The 19,682-nt window shown below is 47.6% G+C and overlaps 1 protein-coding gene across 5 annotated transcripts in view; it reads left to right on the plus strand.

Annotated features, from left to right (window-relative positions):
- The window catches only part of EIF4E (eukaryotic translation initiation factor 4E), a 289,910-nt gene that overhangs the window by 94,026 nt on the left and 176,202 nt on the right, over positions 1 to 19,682 (plus strand). For 4 of the 5 annotated variants that reach the window (XM_029597416.1, XM_029597420.1, XM_029597412.1 and 1 more), the window contains exon 3: positions 17,910 to 18,005. The exons of the other annotated variant lie outside the window; for it this stretch is intronic. In XM_029597416.1, the coding sequence (XP_029453276.1) occupies positions 17,910 to 18,005 (96 nt within the window). The remainder of the gene's footprint in view (positions 1 to 17,909; positions 18,006 to 19,682) is intronic. 5 annotated transcript variants of the gene reach the window in all.

Genomic DNA, 19,682 nt, shown 5'->3' on the forward strand with positions numbered 1-19,682 from the left:
TTCCAACCTCGGTTGGGGAGCCCATGTGGCCAATCTGCAAACGCAAGGATCTTGGTCTCCAGAAGAAGCCAAACACCAAATTCTCCTGGAACTTCGAGCAATCAGATATGCTCTCAGGGCTTTCCAGTATCGCCTCTCAAATCAAGTGATCCTGGTTCAGACTGACAACCAGATGGCCATGTGGTTTCATCGACAAAAAGGGAGGCACTGGCTCCTTCCTTCTGTGTCAGAAAGCTGTGCAGATATGGGCGGAAGCTCTCTCCCATTCGATGTACCTCAGGGCCACCTACTTCCCAGGAGTGGACAATGTGTTGGCAGACAAGCTGAGTCACGTCTTTCAACCGCACGAGTGGTCTCTCAACCCCTCAGAAGCAAATTCCATCTTCCACCAATGGGGATATCCTCTGATAGACCTCTTTGTGTCTCCTCACAACCGCAAAGTAGAGAACTTCTGCTCTTTCATTCGAGGCAAACGCTCTCAGCCCAGAGACGCGTTCTCCCTCTCATGGGCAACTGGTCTGCTCTATGCATTCCCTCCACTTCCTCTTCTCTCGAAGACTCTCGTGAAGTTACGTCAGGACAAGGGAACCATGATTTTGATTGCACCTCACTGGCCATGCCAAGTGTGGTTTCCAATACTTCAGGATCTCTCCTTTCGCAGGCACATTCCCTTAGGAACGGACTCGCTTCTGATCACTCAAAACGACGGGTGCCTTCGCCACCCCAATCTTCACGGCTTTTCCCTGACGGCATGGATGTTGAAAGGTTAATCCTTCAGCCACTTAACCTTTCTGAACCAGTTTCCCGTGTCTTGATTGCTTCATGAAAGCCTTCCACGAGAAGATCTTATTCTTACAAATGGAAAAGGTTCACGACATGGTGCTCTTCTCAGTCCCTTGACCCCTTTTCCTGTCCAATCCCGAAGTTCCTGGACTATCTTTGGCATCTATCAGTCAGATCTTAAGACTTCTTCCATCAGAATGCATGTCAGTGCGGTTGCCGCCTTCCATAAAGGTGTCGGATGTCCCTATATCAGTACAACCCCTTATAACATGTTTTTTGAAGGGCTTGCTCCACATCAAGCCTCCACTACGTCCTCCGGTCCCTTCTTGGGACCTTAATCTGGTTTTAGGTCGGCTCATGAAACCACCATTCGAGCCTCTTCACTCTTGTGAACTTCGACATCTCAATGGAAAGTGATTTTCCTTTTGGTTATCACTTCAGCTCGCAGAGTTAGTGAATTACAGGCCCTAGTTACCTATCCGCTGTACACTAAACTTTTGCAGGACCGGGTGGTACTCCACACTCACCCTAAATTCTTACCTAAAGTAGTTTCAGATTTTCATCTCAATCAATCCATCATACTACCTACCTTTTTTCCCAGGCCTCATGCCAATCCAGGAGAACAGGCTCTGCATACCCTTGACTGTAAACGGGCTCTAGCGTTCTACCTAGACTGTACAGCTGCCCACAGGGAAAGCACACAATTGTTTTTCTTTCCACCCTAACAAGTTAGGGAAGCCTGTGGGTAAGCAGACTCTCTCCTCCTGGTTGGCGGACTGCATATCCTTTTGCTATCAGCAAGCAGGTATTCCATTTCGAGACCGTGTTAAAGCACGCTCGGTGAGGGCCATGGCGACTTCAGTAGCACACCTATGCTCGGTGCCGCTCCCTGACATTTGCAGGGCTGCCACCTGGAGTTCTCTCCACACCTTTGCAGCCCACTATTGCTTGGACAAAGCTGGAAGACAAGATTCCATCTTTGGCCAGTCTGTCCTTCGTAACCTATTTGCAACATGACGTACCTATACCCTTCCTCCTGCCCGGTGGGGTTCAGGATGCCCTCTCCCAAATTCCACCCCAGTTGTTGTGCCTATTGCACGCCTTTGGGTACATTTGGTGCATGTTCGGGCATCCTCAGCTCAGTACTCCCCCATATGTGAGGACTACCAGCCTACTTGTCCTGTGAGAAAGCATATGTTGCTTACCTGTAACAGGTATTCTCACAGGACAGCAGGATGTTAGTCCTCACGAAACCCGCCCGCCGCCCCACGGTGTTGGGTTTGTAACGTTTTATTTTACTGTTCAGCACTGCCTGTAGCTTTTAAATAAGAGTGAAGGGTTGACCCCTGCTGGCTGCAGGGTTAGTGCCATGCTGGGCATGCCCAGTAGGGGCCAGTCAAAGTTCCGGAAACTGACAGAAGTTTTCCGTGACTGGACTCCATCCTGTGATGTCACCCATATGTGAGGACTAACCTCATGCTGTCCTGTGAGAACACCTGTTACAGGTAAGCAATATTTGCTTTCTCCAAAGATGAACTACCACACCTTGTGTCCCTGAGCTTGAAGGAGCTGGCCATCCCAGGCACAAGTGCCACAGTGCAGCCAAAGACGAAACATTTTTTGGTGTCAGGCGTCATGCCAAATCCCATTGCTGCAAGCCGTACAGCAACTGATCAACCTGGAATGGAACGCTCCGGAGGATGGGCCCTAGAATTCCTATATCCACTGGAACCCTCAGCCAAAACTCCTGGTGTTTCCCAAAGTGGACGCCATGGTCTGCACTACCATTCCAGTCTAAGGAGGAGCGGCACTCAAGGATGCCCAACACAGACGTCAGCAATCCATCCTTAAACAATCATTTGATGCAGCAGCTATGACACTACAGATCGCTGCCTGCTGTGCTGTGGTGACACGTGCATGCTTGTCAATGGCCAGGAGCACCACCACGCCTGTCGAAACATTAGAACCAGCAATATCCTTCCTCACGGATGCGACTTCCGACCTGGTGCGCACCTCAGCCAGGGGAGTCTCATCCATTGTGGCAGCCAGAAGGCAACTCTGGCTCCGAAGCTGGTCAGCCGACGCGACTTCCAAGACAAAGCTCACGAGAATGCCCTTTAAAGGAGCCCTCCTGTTCGGAAGCGAACTGGAGAAGTTAGCCAACAAATAGGGCGAATCCTCAGTACATAGAGGACAAGAACAAGAGAAGCCAACGCCCCTCTCCCCGAACATCCAAGGGCAGAGGATCACAGTATTTCAGACCATACAAGCATACATACCAAGCACCTCGCCCTGCAGGCAAGGTCCAGTCCTTTCGGAACAAACACAAGAGGGGAGCTGGCTCAGGTCCAGGCCCCAGCTGCACCCCACAATGAGAATCAACAGACCCATCCACAGGAAGAAGCCATAGGGGACAGGCTGGCCCTATTCTACCAAAGATGGTTTGAGATTGTCGGACAAGTGGGTCCTAACCACCATTCGAGAGTGATATTTTCTGGACTTCCACAGCATCCCTCCAGTCAAATTTGTGAAATCCCCTTGCCATTCCCCCCTCCAAGAGGATGACTGTGGAAACCACACTAACCAAATTGCTCGCCTTAAAGGCTTTAACACCGGTGCCCACGCACCAACAAAATACTGGACACTATTCCATCTATTTTATCATCCCCAAGAAAGAGGGAACGTACCGGCCCATACTGGACCTCCAAGTCTGTCAACCGCTACCTGAGGGTACCATACTTCTGCATGGAAACACTACGCTCGGTCATTCCTGCTTCACTCCTCGCTGGGAAGGCCTGCGCGATCGGCGCCGAGCCCCGCCGGGGGAAGGTCAGTAACCTCGCTCCCACCTGGGCAGGCCCAGCGCAGACAGCGCGACAGAGTTTAAAAAGCTGTAAAAAAAATTTTTTAAAAAGCTGCAAAAAGGAAGGAACCACGCCGAGACCGCCAAGACCCGCCCACCGGAGCCTGCCCTGCTGGGCTTTAAACTCCTGCTCCGTTTCGGCGCCGCGCACCGAAGGAGCGCGACAAAGGGGCCCACCCCTTTGTGCGCCCCTTCGTGCACCCCTGAAGGGCGCCTAGAAAGAGACAAGATAGTGTCACACTGCCCCCGACTTCACCGATCACTCACCAGCGCTCACACTTACAGGCTCAAGCAACCATCCAGCGCTCAACCTCTGCACTCAGCAACCATCCAGCGCTCAACCTCTGCACTCAGCAACCATCCAGCGCTCAACCTCTGCACTCAGCAACCATCCAGCGCTCAACCTCTGCACTCAGCAACCATCCAGCGCTCATCCTCTGCACTCAGCAACCATCCAGCGCTCAACCTCTGCACTCAGCAACCATCCAGCGCTCAACCTCTGCACTCAGCAACCATCCAGCGCTCATCCTCTGCACTCAGCAATCATCCAGCGCTCATCCTCCTCCACTTTAAGCAACCCCCAATAAACATCCAGTGTGAGTCTACAATCATCCTCCTCATCACTCATCCCTCCAGCATTCACCCAGTGGGTTCCGGCAAGCATCGTAGGTGAGTAGTTTGACACATCTGATCATTCTACACATCTAGCATACGCCCCACACTCCCCGCATAAAAAAAAAAAACAAAAACTCTCTGAATATGAAAATGCACACAGCCGCCTGGATTCCCATCCTTCAACACCCTACCCACATTCAAAGGTATCCCACCAGGCAAGCTAGACAACTCTCACTAATAACCCTGACACCTATTTTAACTGCACAGATTACCCAACTTTTAGGTCTTACCTTATTCACCCTCAGTCTTCAATGCTCAATCCCTCACAAAAAAATCCCTATTACTCAATGACCATCTCCTGGAGGCCAAACCTGACATGTGCCATAACCGAGACATGGCTAAAACCTACAGACACTGCAATAATAAACCAACTTCCTATACAGGATTACAACATCTTTTCCCTCCCTAGACAAAAAAAAAGAGGGGGGGGGGGCATCCTACTAGCAACAAAAAAAGGCCTTGGCTTCAAACTACACTCGATTACATCTGAACCTAAGCTAGAAATCTGCTTCTCCTCAGATCAACTCCAAATCCTTAGTCTACGCCCCCCCCCTGGGCTCCTGGAAACAGACACATCCCCTATCATCGAATTAATCACTACCACTATCAACTTGGATGCCCAGCAATCATCCTGGGAGACTTCAATTTACACGTTGACGATCCAACCCCCTCACGCAGTTGCGAATCCCTCCTCATGGCTCTTTCCACATTAGGATTTAATCAGATAGTCAAAAAACCCACCCACAAAGCAGGCCATACGCTTGATCTAATATTCGTCAACTCAGGCATCAAACATCCTTCTCCCCCGAAGTGCAAGAAGATTCCCTGGTCTGATCATTCTCTTATCACCACGAATTTCTCCACAAATAAAACCAGCCCGACTCAAGAACCTCAACCTTCCTTCCAATACAGAAAAACCTGCTCCACGGAAGACCTCAGTACGCAACTAACCCCTCAACTCACCAACATAGATCTAACCAACCCAAATACAGCTCTGCGGTCTTGGAACAAAATCACGGAAACCTTAGCAAACAAGCTTTGCCCCATCACAACTAAAAAATCGAATACAAATTCAAAAAAAAATCAACCCTGGTTCACGGATGAGCTAAGAAAACTGAAACTCACATTAAGAAAGAAAGTAAATGGTGTAAAACACCCTCTATGAACACTCTTGGAGCCTACAAACAGACTCTCCACCAGTACAAAACTGCCACAGCTAAGTCCAAAAAGGACTACTATGCAAATAAGATTCATGATCTAATTTTCGATGCCAAAGCTCTATTCTCCTTTGTTTCAAACCTCACGAAACACACCACACCAGACATCCCTTTTAATCAAGCTCAATCAAAAGCAGAAGAACTGGCCCAGTTTTTCCAGGAAAAAATCAACAAGCTTGTAATGCAGCTACCCATCTCCTCCTCTCCTCAATTAACTTCCTCCCCAAGGGCAAACAACAAAGCCTTGCATCTTGATCAATTCGAACCCACATCAGCCAAAGAAATCCAATCTATCTTAAACAAAATGAGACCCTCCTCTCACCCTGCGGACCATATTCCCACCAAATCCCTCCTATCCATCCCAGAAATCATATCACAAAAACTAGCAGACATCATTAACTGCTCCCTATCACAAGGATATTACCCAGATGACCTTAAGATGGCAGCCATTAAACCGCTCCTAAAGAAGCCAAATGCGGACCCCAATGACTTAAACAACTTCAGACCAATTGCAAACCTACCATTCTTAGCTAAGTTAATGGAAAAACTAGTCAACTCGCAAATTTCAGATTACCTAGAAGACAACAAACTCCTCTACCCCTCACAATACGGGTTTCGCAAAGCATCCAGCACTGAATCCCTCCTGGTTTCACTAACAGACCACCTGATCATGGGTATGGACAAAGGCCAGTCATTCCTTCTGATCCTGTTGGACCTCTCAGCTGCCTTTGACACGGTTAACCACTCCAGCCTCATAAAACAACTCTCATCCATTGGAGTTGCAGGTACCGCCCTAGCATGGTTCAAAACTTTCCTTAACAACAGAGAATACAAAGTGAAAATACACAATAAAGAATCCTCCTGTTTCAAGGCCCCCATAGGAGAGTACCTCAGGGATCCTCCTTATCTCCTACCTTGTTCAACATATACTTACGCCCTCTTTGCCACCTTCTAACGGACCTCAATCTCAAACACCTTATTTATGCAGACGATGTTCAGATAGTGATTCCCCTTAAAGAATCACTAGGCAAAACACTTGAATACTGGGAATCTTGCCAATCAAAAATCAATGACCTCCTCACCAGCTTAAATCTCATCCTAAACTCCGCCAAAACCGAACTAATTCTCATTACTCCTGAAAACAATAATCATCACTCTCACACTTCAAACATCCCCCTATCTTCTCAAGTCAGAGATCTAGGAGCCATTATTGACAACAACCTGAACATGAAAGCTTTTATAAACCGCACCACTAAGGATTGCTTTTATAAACTACAGGTATTAAAAAGAATTAAGCCTCTATTCCACTTTCAAGATTTCAGAACCATACTCCAAGCAATAATCTTCGCAAAATTAGATTATTGCAACGCCATACTCCTGGGACTTCCATCTTCATACACCAAACCACTGCAGATGGTACAGAACACAGCGGCAAGAATCCTTACAAATTCCAAAAGAGACCACATCTCACCCATTTTAAAAAATCTTCACTGGCTCCCCATCCAAGCCAGAATCCTCTACAAAACTATTACCATCATCTACAAGTCAATCCATCACTACACCTCCCTGGACCTTCAATATCCACTCAGCCTTCATATCTCTCAAAGACCAATCAGAGAAGTACACCGATGATCCCTTCAGATACCTAACACAAAATCCACACGACACACAACAGCAAGAGACCGGGCTTTCTCAACAGCCGGACCCTCACTTTGGAACTCCATCCCCACTGAACTGCGACTAGAACCCTGCCTACCAACTTTCCGCAAAAGATTGAAGACCTGGCTTTTCAAACAAGCCTTCCCGGACAACTTATAACCATCACCTGCTACTGTTACAATGCTACTGTAAATATTCATTAAGTTATTATTAAGTTAAGTAATTATCCCTGTACAAATCTCTACGCCCTACCGTTCCTTTTTTTCTCTCTCCCAGTTATCTTACCCCTGTTTTTTGTAACTGCTTCCCCTTGCACTAGTTTAGTTCTACTGTTCTATGCACCCCTTGTTACTGTGTAAACCAGCATGATGTGACTTGTTCATGAATGCAGGTATATAAAAAACCTAAATAAAATAAAAATAAATAAGGGTGGTACAGCCAGGAGAATTTCTGACCTCCCTGGACCTGTCGGAAGCCTATCTGCACATCCCGGTCCATCACGATCATCAGCGTTTCCTCGCTTTACGATCCTGGACCATCACTACCAGTTCCGAGCGCTACCCTTCGGGCAAGCTGCAGCCCCTCTGACGTTCACCAAAATCATGGTCATAGTGGCAGCGATACTGAGGAAAAGGAATCCTCGTTCACCCATATCTGGACGATTGGCTGATCAAGGCAAAATCTCCAGAGGAAAGTCATCAGACAACCAGAGTCAAGAATCTCCGGGAGAACCTCGGATGGGTTATCAACGCAACCAAGAGCTGTCTGCAGCCCTCCCAATCTCTGGAATACCTGGGAGTCCGGTTCACCACCCAACAGGACAAGGTCATTCTTCCCCCTACAAGGAGAAGGAAATTGAGGGACCAGTTGAGAAAACTGTTGAATAGTGCTCATCCCACGGTATGGGACTACCTACAGGTCCTTGGACTCATGACATCAACCCTAGAAGCCATCCCATGGGCAAGGGCCCACATGCGACTATTACAACATTCCCTACTGTCAAGATGGAACCCGATGTCCCAGGACTACACCGTCCGCCTCGAGTTACCGGCGGAAGTACAGATCTGGCTACTAGAAGGTCACCCGAGCAAGGGATTAAGGCTATCCCCACCGATCTGGGTCTTGCTCACCATGGTTGCAAGCCTACGAGGGTGGGGAGCCCACTGTCAGGAACTGACAGCCCAGGGACAGTGGGACAAGGAAGAGTCGGGGTGGAACATCAACCGTCTGGAAGCCTGGGTAGTCAGACTAGCCTGCCTATGATTCAGTCACAGACTCCGGGGCGAATCTCAGTCATGTCGGACAATGCCACAACAGTGGCCTACATTAATCGACAGGGAGGAACCAGAAGCCAACACGTGTCCCTGGAAATAGACCTTCTAATGGCATGGGGCGGAAGCAAACCTACAAGGGATCTTGGCCACCCACATCACGGGAAAAGAAAACGTCACTACGGATTACCTCAGCAGGGAAAGTCTAGACCCAGGGGAGTGGAGGCTATCAACCACAGCCTTCCAGTTAATAGATCTTCTGGCAACCCAGGCCAACGCCCAAGTCCCCAAGTTCTTCAGCCGCAGATGAGAGCCACAATCCTAGGGGATTGATGCCCTCATCCAGACCTGGCCACAGGAAGACCTGCTGTACGCCTTTCTTAAATGGCCACTACTGGGCAGGATCATCCGCAAGATAGAACACCACAGAGGGCTAGTACTTCTAATGGCCCCGGACTGGCTAAGACCGTGATAAGCAGACATGCAAAGACTTCTGGAGGGGAACCCTCTGTGTCCACCTCCACACAGGCACCTGCTCCAGCAAGGACTGATCCTCCACGAAGACCCAACTCTATTCTCGCTTACTGTCTGGTCATTGAGAGGACTCAACCTGAGGAAGAGCGAATACTCAGGGACAGTGATTGACACCTTGCTCTGAGCATGCAAGTTTTCCACATCTTTAACTTACATTTGAATATGGAGAATATTCAAAGCCTGGTGTGAAGACAGACATCCTTCCGCAGACAGTCAAAATTCCCATGATCCTGGAATTTCTGCAGGACAGCTTGAAGAAGGGTTGTCTCTCAACTCCATCAAGGTTCAACTGGCTGCGCTGCCTGCTTCACAGCCAAAGTGGATGGTATGTCTGTCTTCCCATCCAGACGTCTCCCGCTTCCTGAGAGGGGTCAAGCAAATCCGACCACCACTAAAGTGGCCGGTACCCCTATGGAATCTCAATCTAGTACTAGACTTCCTAGTGGGAGCTTCTTTTAGACCTTCACGGGGTCTGTCCCTATGGTTCCTGACCTTGAAGACTTCATTCCTAGTGGCAATATATTCAGCCCATCTCATCTCTGAACTTCAAGCACTATCCTGTCGGGAACCATTCCTCAGATTCACACTGGGATCCATACAGCTATGCACTGTCCCCTCCTTCCTTCCAAAGGTGGTTTCTCATTTCCACCTAAACCAAACCATCTCGCTGCCATCTCCAGACGAGCATAAGGACTCAGAAGACTCACCCCTCCTTCAAGGTTCTACCGCCTGGATGTTCAGGCCAGGGAGGACACAGCATTCGCTAGGGCATTGCTAAGTGGGCCACGGGCAGCTTTCCTCCCGGTTCAGGAGTAGCTTTTGTACATCCCATTGGTCCTGAGTCCATCTGCTACACGCTAGGAAATGGAGAAATTACTTACCTGATGATTTTGTTTTCCTTAGTGTAGACAGACTCAGTATCCTGCCCACGGCTGCCTCAGAATATGGAAACCTCAGGTGACAAGCACGGGTAAGCCAATGCAGACACCCATAGTTACCGGGTGTCTGCATTTCTCGGTTGAGTGCACTGGTGGTCTCCAGCTAAAATTAATGTCAACCAGTTCAAGTTAACCAAACTAACCAAGTTATTCAAACACACATATATCCACAATTGCTTTTCGAGGAGAATACTGAAGAGCAGAGCTTCCTGCAGGGGTATATGTAGTGCTGATGTCAGATTAAAATCTGACTCAGTCTCCAACTGCTATCAGGAGCACACTATACCCATTGGTCCTGAGTCCATCTGTCTACACTAAGGAAAACGAAATTATCAGGTAAGTAATTTCTCCAATTCATATTATAAATCAGATTTTTTTTTTTTTTTAATGCTCTGACTTCTGATAAGCAGTTTCTCTTAGATGGGGGGGGGGGGGGGGGAAAGGGCTTTGCAGATTGAGTCCAGACATACCTGTCCTTGTTCACTTGTTTTTGGGATAAAGGTGAGGGGGGGGAGGGGTACTGGCACTATCAAAGCATCCTGGTATAGGTACTTGAGGGGCAGTTAAAGAACCTTATATATCCAGAAGTCTGTCAGGACCAGAAGAGAAATCCTTCATGGTTCTAGTTAACTTGAACAGAAACTTGGCCTCCACTGAGGAGCTATGCAGAGCAATCGTGTGCTTCTGATCATAAATTTGTGAAATGTAGGACTGACCTATGGTGCTAGTTTCCATAATTTTATGATAATGACATTGCAATCCAAAAAAACCCCTAAAACTCTACTGCATTGCTCTATAGTCTGGACTGGGCACCCCTTGAATTGTACATAAACTCTTGTGCCCTTGCTCCCTTGCTCAGTCTTTCTGACCCAGTGCTGCCATCCTTTTTTCTGCCATACACACCAAGGTCCCACTAGCCGCATCTTTCCCTCATCTCCCAGCAGAGATGACTTCAGCATTGCTGATGGCAGCTAGTAGAAACTGTGTGGTGTATGGGACACTAAGTTTGCATGACAAGTCTCTGCAGCAGCTCCTCCCTTTCCTGGTTTTCATACAGGAAACCCATGGGAGCAAAGGACAAGGCTGCAATAATCAGTGGTGCCTGTCTCATCTCTCGTCTCAAAAATAACACTTGCATTTTATGAATGGTGACCTCGGGGTTCAGATTGGAATATCAGGAGTTTGTTTCAACCTAAGGGGTTTCTTGATCTGTCAGAAATAGTCTAGATTGTGCACACTAGGCTGGTAGACTGAGAATTTGGAATTAGGATGCTCTAGAGTAGTCATGAGTTGGTTAGTATGGGAAATGTCTTGGTTGTCTTATGCTTTGTTTCATCTTGGGGAAAAAGTTGCAGCTGAAGCACAGAAGCAGTCCTGTGAATTTTGTAGGGACTTGTCTGCCTCTCAACTGATAGATGGAGACAGAACACTTCATGATTGGGACTGTTCATGATGAAACTTGGAAAACCTACTTACCAGGGCAGGAACATTTTCCTTTGCTCATAATCCCTCTTGAACTAGAAAAACTGCATTCCATAACTCCCCTGAACAGTATTCCAGTTCAGGGGAGTTATGCATAAGAAAAGATCTCAACCATTTCTGAAATCCTAATTTGTTCATGTTTCAGAAAATATAGCACATGGTAAGATATCTTGTTTTTCATTTAAGTTTACAGGGAAAAGGGTGTATTTATTTCTATTTATAATTTTTTATATACCGAATTTTTCATGCAAACATATCAAGCCAGCACTGGTTTTTCACACTATCTAGAAACAACCATATAGTCAGTCCTCCTTTCTATACAAAGTGTCTGTACAATAAGGCATTTACCACGTTTCATTTTCTAAAACTAAATTAAATGGGTTTCCTGCAGAAAAGCAGGCTGAATTAGCCATGCTGTCCAGAAAGTCCTTCCGGGCGGCTGAGGCAGAGCTTTTCAAAGATCAGAACTTTGCTTTGTGCAGCTTTTCCTGTGTGGTTCAGCATTTCTCCTCAATCAGTTTTTCCTGCATTGCAGGCTGCATATAGAGCTTTTTTCCTTGCTTCAACTTGGCTTTTCACTGACAAAGTGCTCACAGCATTCCGAAATGCCACTGAGACCATCTGGATTTAAATTTTGCCAGTGTGGGACAATTGTCCATCAGCAGGGCATAATTATTTATGCCTGGGCCTGGAGCATGATCTTGCTGGGACTGTGGGCGGATGTCAGCCTGGGCCCAGTACCAGCAGGCTGCTAAAATTGCCCAACTGCAAGAAGAGTTTGGGGGGTCCTACGCCCTCCCCCCAATACTGGAGCATTTCTGTCCACTCCTTCCCAAGGCCACGCTTGGAGCAGCCTGAAAAATCTAAGGGCCGCCTCCTTGGGACCTCCAGAAAAATGGCCGGGCCAGGTGGTTGTCTTTGTGCCCCCATGCCTTGCAGCCACGAAAAGCATCTGGTGATGTGCCAGCAGAGCCCATAGACAAGACTTGGCCGACCAGCATTGAGGCTCCAGCACCAGCAGCGAAGTGCTGTGACCAGAAGACGCTGCCTCTAACCAACATGATGCACACATCAAAGCGCCACTCATGAGATGCGCCATCAATGCCTGTGCCGAAGCACTCAAGCCGGGATGTTTCTCAGCCAGGCGCTGAGAAGCACCATTGACTCATGTCAACCAGATCAACACAGGGTATATCCCCCACGCACGGACCAAGGTGTCAACATCCATGGCACAATCAGAGTCCAAATCGCACCAGTTCCTCATCAGGGAAGCTCCCCAATAGACTTTGCCAGGAGGACACTCAGATGAGATGATCGAACTGGGTTTTTCAGATGTTGAACCTATTTCCAAGCACATGTTCACAGACTCCTCTCAATCCTCGGTTTGGGTCTTCTCCGATCAGTCCACTGTATCCAAGAGCGAGATCTTCCCTGCAGCTGCAGGAACCCCTCCAAATGAGACAGAAAATTCTCTCTAGCATGGAATGGTCACAGCTCTGCCTCAGAGGGCCCGACCCAGACATATTGCTAGCAACCTTGCCCCCAGTGGATTCCACTCGAGGCAGACTGCTTCCCATCATGGCTGAAGAAACTTGGCACCTCAGGCAGTGTCCCAAATTTGTCAGATTATTTCAGAATTTTTCACCTCTTTTGAGGATCAGAGGGACTTCCCTGCATTATGTCTTGCCTCAGGGAAAGTTGCCTTCTCCACAGGGGGAGTGAGAACAGTCCGGACCAACAACCTGCCAGTCCGACCCCTCCCTTCTTTCCACAGCTGGACTTGTCCCCACAGATCTCGCCGCCAAACTCACCAGGTTCCTCCATGCTGTTCCTGTCCGACTTGCCTGAGGAGCAACCGGAGCCATCCTGACCTCCAGAAAACCTATCCTATACTAAATTTGTGGAAAAGGTAGGTACACGTCTTACCATTGAGATACTGAAGGTGCTGGATCCATGGACTGAAGTGCTGGAGATCTTAAAGATTTTCGAAGTTCCAGGTGAATCTACTGCCTTACCATCCCAAGCGGTTTTAGACTCTGACTAAGGCTTGGGAGTCCCCCCTTCTCTGGTCAAGCGACCTTGTGGAATACTGACCTGAAGTTTAGAATGCAACAGTCTTACCACAGCATGGTCCAGCTCCCTCATGTCTTGGTGGTTGTTGAATCGGCCTTGAAGCATGCCAAAACGACCTGCCTCCATTCTAATATTCCTCCGGGTTGGGACTGCAAGTACTTGTATCTTCATGTACCTGCCTGGAATGCTCACCTGCCAAAGTTATCCAACAGCATCAATTCTACATTACACAATACCTGTATGAATGTTTGCAGTCCTTGAAGCCCCACCTTGTCTCCACTTCTTTAGTATACTCTACCTCATGATATGGAGGAGGGTTGAGACAACTTTTGAGAACCATCTGAGGCCTTCGACACATCTGCCCAGACTTTAGCAGGGACTATAGCAGCCCAAAGAATGGCATGGCTGTGAGCTAGCATCATTCGGGAGGAAACTAGCTGACCTCCCATATCATGCTGACAACCTGTTTAGGGACAAGTTGCGAGAGACTGTCACATAATTAAAGGAGCAAAAGGTAGCAGTCTTGTCACAAATATTTTCCACGGACCAACAGTCCTCAGCCTTTAGAAGAGCTTTCTACTAGAGATGGAAATATAGGCCATATTCAATCTATCATCTGGCCTTTCCACAGAGCAGGCCTCAGTCACAGCAACTGCAACCCTGGAGCAGGCAACAGGTCCAATGTCAACAGCGTCTGCCACAAAATACCAACGCAAAGGCCCCACAGTTTTTAGCTGCAGACAGTGGGGGGTGGGGGGGGGAAGAGTGTCATCCTCTTACCAGTCTTGGGCTGCAGTTACCTCAGATCGTTGGGAGCTGAATATCGTCAGAGGGTTATCCTTAATTTCAAGAGCATCCCAACTCTTCTGTGCCTGGTGCAACCTCATCAGCCCCGCGTGGGAGATAGGTGTCTGTTACAGGATGAGGGAGAGAGGTGTCTGTTTCGGGATGAGGTTAATCTGCTGCTGCTTCAACATTTGGTTCTATAAATGTGACTCGAAAGTGGCTTAAAACAAGAATCAATCACAATAATAAAGATTCAGCTGTAGAAAGAAGAACTCAATGTGAAGTGGTTTCTAGCATGAGCATGCACTTCAGGACTGAATATACTATCCTGTCATTGGTGGAATAAGATAAGTGCAAGCATTAGCAGAATTTTCGCAGTGCCTGCACCTGTCATACAGCCTTGTTTAGGAGTTTATTCTATTATCTTTGCAACCTATGATTAGACAAGCCCAGTGTTCCACGGGCTTGACAATATAAGCCATATAGTTCACTGTGGCAATATATGACTGTTGCTAGATACCACTTTCAACATTTGGTTCAGCAGGTCCCTCACCACAAACTGAACACTGGATTCTATTCCCAATACATCCTCATTCCCAAAAGTCTGGAGGGCTCTGCCCAATCTTGGACATACGGGCTCTCAACAAATATCTGCACAAAGAGAAGATCAAAATGATATCTCTTGAGCCAGTTCTACCCTTTCTGCAACCCAACGATTGGATCTGTTTGCTGGCTCTCAAGGATGCATATGCACACATCCTGATACACCGCTCATCTTGGTGCTGCCTTTGTTCCAAGTCAATATGCGCCACTACCAATATAAGGTACTACCCCGAGGGTGTTCACGAAGTGTTTAGTGGTAGTGGTCCATCTCAGAAGACAGGGAATTAACTATTCCCCTACCTGGATGATTGGTTGATAGTTGCCCCAAAATCAACCACTCTACAGAGCTACTTGGAGGCAACAGTTGTCTGGAAGGTCTTGGCTTCATTCAACTACAAGAAATCCAGCCTCCAACCCACACAGAACCTGAATTAGTACAGTGCTCAGAAGAGCATTTTTGCCAGCAGACAGGGCTCAGTTGCTTCGCACCCTGGCTTTCCAAATGAGATTGCGTGGACACCTCAACCTGGCGTGTACTGCAGCAATTTATGTAGTCATTTCCAGGACGATACAGAAGTATGTCGCAGACCTCATTCTAATCGCTCCAGCTTTGCCCAGGCAACCATGGTCACCTATCTAGTGCAGCGCTCAATCACCCTGCCTGTTCCCCTGCATTCTCCTGTGTCAGTATGGATCTACTGACACAGGAGAATGCCTTACTTCGTCCCATACACTCCTCGCTGCATCTCACTGTGTGGAGGTTGAAAGGACAGTATTGAGCCACTTACACTTGCTGCCAGAGATCCAGGAGGTCTTAGTATCCTCTAGGAAGTCTACCAGGAAAAATAATTGGGGCGGGCAGCACAGATACTCAGCTGGATGCACAGGCAGGAACATAGACCCCTTCTCCTGTTCCCCCAGAATTATTGCTGGACTATCTATATTCCCTATTATCTAGCAGGGCTGGTACAGCATCAGTACGTGTCCATGTGAGTGCTGTCATGGCATGTTATCTGTACAATGACCTTCCAGTGTCCAACCACCCCCTGGTCTCCAGGTTCATGAAGGGCATATTGTGGCTAAAACCACCAGTTCCTTGGGATCTCAACCTAGTACTGGAGCAGCTCATGCTTCCCCTCTTCGAGCCATTGGAGAGCTGTCATGTAAAATATCTCACTTGGAAGCTTCTCTTCCTGGTGGCAGTCCACCTCAGTGAGAGTCTGTAAATTGCAGGTGTTGGTTCACTACTTCCCGTATCTGCGGTTTCATCACAAGGTTATCCTGTGGACACACCCCTCTTTTTTGCTAAAGGTGGCTTCAGCTTTCCATTTTAATCAAACCATCACATTGCCAACATTCTTCTCAAATTCGCACAAAAATGACGGTGAGCACCGGCTCCACACACTGGACTGCATGCAAAAGAGCCTTAACTTACTACAAGCATAGAATACATTCAGAGAAGAGGGCTTCTCAGCTATTTGTTTCCTTCAATCCAAATGCTCTGGGACTCCTGGTGTTGAAATGAGCACTGTCAACTTGGGTTATCTGTGATTTCACTTCTGCTACACCAAGAGATCATTAAGCCTTTCTAGCTCGCCAAAGGTGAACCAAGTAAGGGCAGTGGTGGCTTCTGTGGCTCATCTCTGCAAGGTACCTTTGGATGTCTGTAAAGCCGCCACATGGTCATCACTGCACGTTTTCACATAGCATTACTGTCTTGACCAGCAAGCCGCACCGGACGCACCGCTGGGCTTGGCAGTACTGCAGTCAGGAACAAGATGTGCTGTGGAGAGCCTAAGCAGGTTGAGTGCATAGACATTGTGGAATAGTGAGATTACTCAGTCCCCTCGAAAGGTCTTGAAACAGTGTTCACAGCCTTCAGCTGGGGACTCCCAGACAACATGGCTAATTCAGCCTGCATATCTGTGGGAGAAAAAAAGCAAGCTTGCTTACTGTAAATGGTGTTTTCTGTAGATAGCAGGATGAATTAGCCATGCTGACCTCCTAGACAGTCTCCTGATTCAAGCTCTGTAGAGATGCTGTGTCATAGACTGAGGAAAAAAACTGAGCCGCGCAGGAAGGAACACACAGCCACACAAAGCAAAGCTCTGTATCTTAGTAAAGCTCAGCCTTGGCTGTCCCCGATGTCCCGGACAGCATGGCTAATTCATACTTTTATCTATGGAAAACAGTTTACCCTGAGCAAACTTGCATTTCAGGGAGGAATGATGGTGCTTGCTCCTACAGTATTATCTATAAATAGCTTCTCCCCCTTCCCCTGAACTGAAGCATTGTTACTGTGAAAATAACTGCAATTCCACAGTTGCATCAGTAGAGGGTCAATAAATAGATGTGACCAGATACCTAATCAAATTTTACATTAATGGACAAGTCCTGTTAGAGAATTGAAATACGGTTTGCATGGGTATTCATGAAGTAAGAATGTTAAAGCAAAAACATCTTAGTGCAAAAATGTATATAGCTATTTTGATCATTGAAGTTAACACATACACTATTTCACTGCTAAAAGAATTCTGAGAAGTTGGAATTGTGTAGACATCTTCATCTGCTTTTGCATATTGCTGGTATTGCTTTCTGGCTCTGCTGTGCTTAATGCAGAAAGCATTAGTACCATAAAGGGGTATTTGCAACAGTTAACTAGTCATAATATACAGATATACATATGTTAGTAAACCGTTCCTGTTCATTAACTTTGTGCATTTGATAGTCAGCTTTATTTTTTTTTTTGGTTTAAGATTATATTTTTAACTCAGTGGGCTATAATGAACTTCATTTCAGTGTTGGATTATTGGATTGAGATGGCTGTTAGTGTGCCTCTGAACTCACTTGCCTGGGAAATGTCAACCAGAGCTGGATCCTGTTCTATGCTGTAGTAACAAACTACACAATTTCACTTATGAAATATAGAGCAACCTTATCACGTTTAATTCAAACTTAAATGAAAAGTTGTGAATTGGAATTGAGCCTTTTATGTTTACAACTTTTTGGTTTACTTTTTTAATAGATGGGCACTCTGGTTTTTTAAAAACGATAAAAGCAAAACTTGGCAAGCAAATCTTCGTCTGATATCGAAGTTTGATACTGTTGAAGACTTTTGGGCGTAAGTAAACATTTTGTGTATTAGTATTGTATTGGGGATGCTCATTGTGGACTTTTCTATTGAAGCTATCATGAGTAAATGAGTGGCTATGGTTGACCTAGAACCGATGCTAAATCCAAAGTCCAAAAACTTGTACTTAAACCATTGTGTAAAATCTTGTGGTCTCCTTCTCTGAAGTAAACATTTTTTGCCTGTCTACATGTTGCTTAACAACTAGCAAGATTCTCCTAGGACAAGCAGGATGGTAGTCCTCACATGTGGGTGACATCGCATGGAGCCCGGCACAGTCTGCCCAGCCTGCTGCTATCTGCACGTCCACATGAGGTCCCCCTTCAGTCTCTTCTTTTCCATGGTGCAGTAGCCTTGCAGTTGTGGAGCTCCAAATCCTCGAAAGTGCTTTCTATCATTTTTGGGGGGGTTTTCTGCATCTGGCCCCCCTTCACGTTTGGTTCCTAGGTTCGGTAGCTACCCTTGCCTTTTTTTTTTTGCCGTTGTTGTTCACGATCTATTCCCAACTTTTCGCACTGTGGTGCCTGTCTGTCATCGACTGCCCGCCAGCCTTTTTTTTTTTTTTTTTCGATGGCATCAGGTTTTCAACTTTGCCTCAGTGCCTTCAGACCACATCAGTCACTGATCTGCATGAAGTGTGTACCCTCTGCCTGGGGGCCTCACAATGTCCGGGGGTGTCGTTTCTGTGACCAAATGACCCCCCCCCCCCCCCCCAAAGGGCATTGAGCATGCCTAGACAAAATGGAGAAGCTCTTCAGCTCTCCAAAACCTTCCACTTCCAGCCACCGGAGGCCCCATCCTCCAGTGCCCCCAGTAGCCTGAGGTGTCCCCCACCGGCAACAGTCCTGGGCACTGTGCCTCCTCGTAATCCTTCAGAGGATGTGCCGGCAACGCCTCATCCCCCCTACATCAGTCCTAACCACCCATGGTTTGAGGACTTGGACTGCAGGGTGCAATCGGCGGTGCTCAAAGCACTACAGAGCACCATACCAGTGCCTGAGCCTCCGCCATCTATGCTCGCACCCCTACTGGAGCGTCTGGATGTTCTCCTTGGTGCCCAAGAGGCTCCCGATGCCTTCTTGGCCACCAATGTCTTCCACCGGAGCGATCCTGATTCCTAGGTTCTCAGAGGAGGATGAGGCCTTGGGGGACAGGTACCTTTGCCCACTGTTCCTCAGGCCGCTGCTGGTTCCTCCTGGTGTACTGCGGCTCATGCTCCCCACATTGCCCAGGGTTTCATTGATGCTGGTGTCCTTGGGGCCCAGGCCTACTGCCCCTCCCGGCCCTCTCCCTCTGCGTCCGGGCCCTAGCAAGGAGAGTCCCTATGACCCATGGGGTGGTGACTCCTCAGACTTGTTCTCCAATGACTCCCTCTTGGAGCCATCTCCTCCAGAGGAATGGTGGCTATCTCCGCCCAAAGACCTGTTTTTTGTCAGCTTCATAATGGCCTTGGCAGAGGCCATCATTTTCCAGCTCCTGTTGTAGGAGGATACCAGTCACAAGATGCTGGAGGTCCTTCAGTTAATAAGAACATAAGAACATGCCATACTGGGTCAGACCAAGGGTCCATAAAGCCCAGCATCCTGTTTCCAACAGTGGCCAATCTAGGCCATAAGAACCTGGCAAGTACCCAAAACTTAAGTCTATTTCATGTTACTGTTACTAGTA

The sequence above is a fragment of the Rhinatrema bivittatum genome, chromosome 1 (assembly GCF_901001135.1).
Source record: "Rhinatrema bivittatum chromosome 1, aRhiBiv1.1, whole genome shotgun sequence".
Taxonomy (NCBI): domain Eukaryota; kingdom Metazoa; phylum Chordata; class Amphibia; order Gymnophiona; family Rhinatrematidae; genus Rhinatrema; species Rhinatrema bivittatum.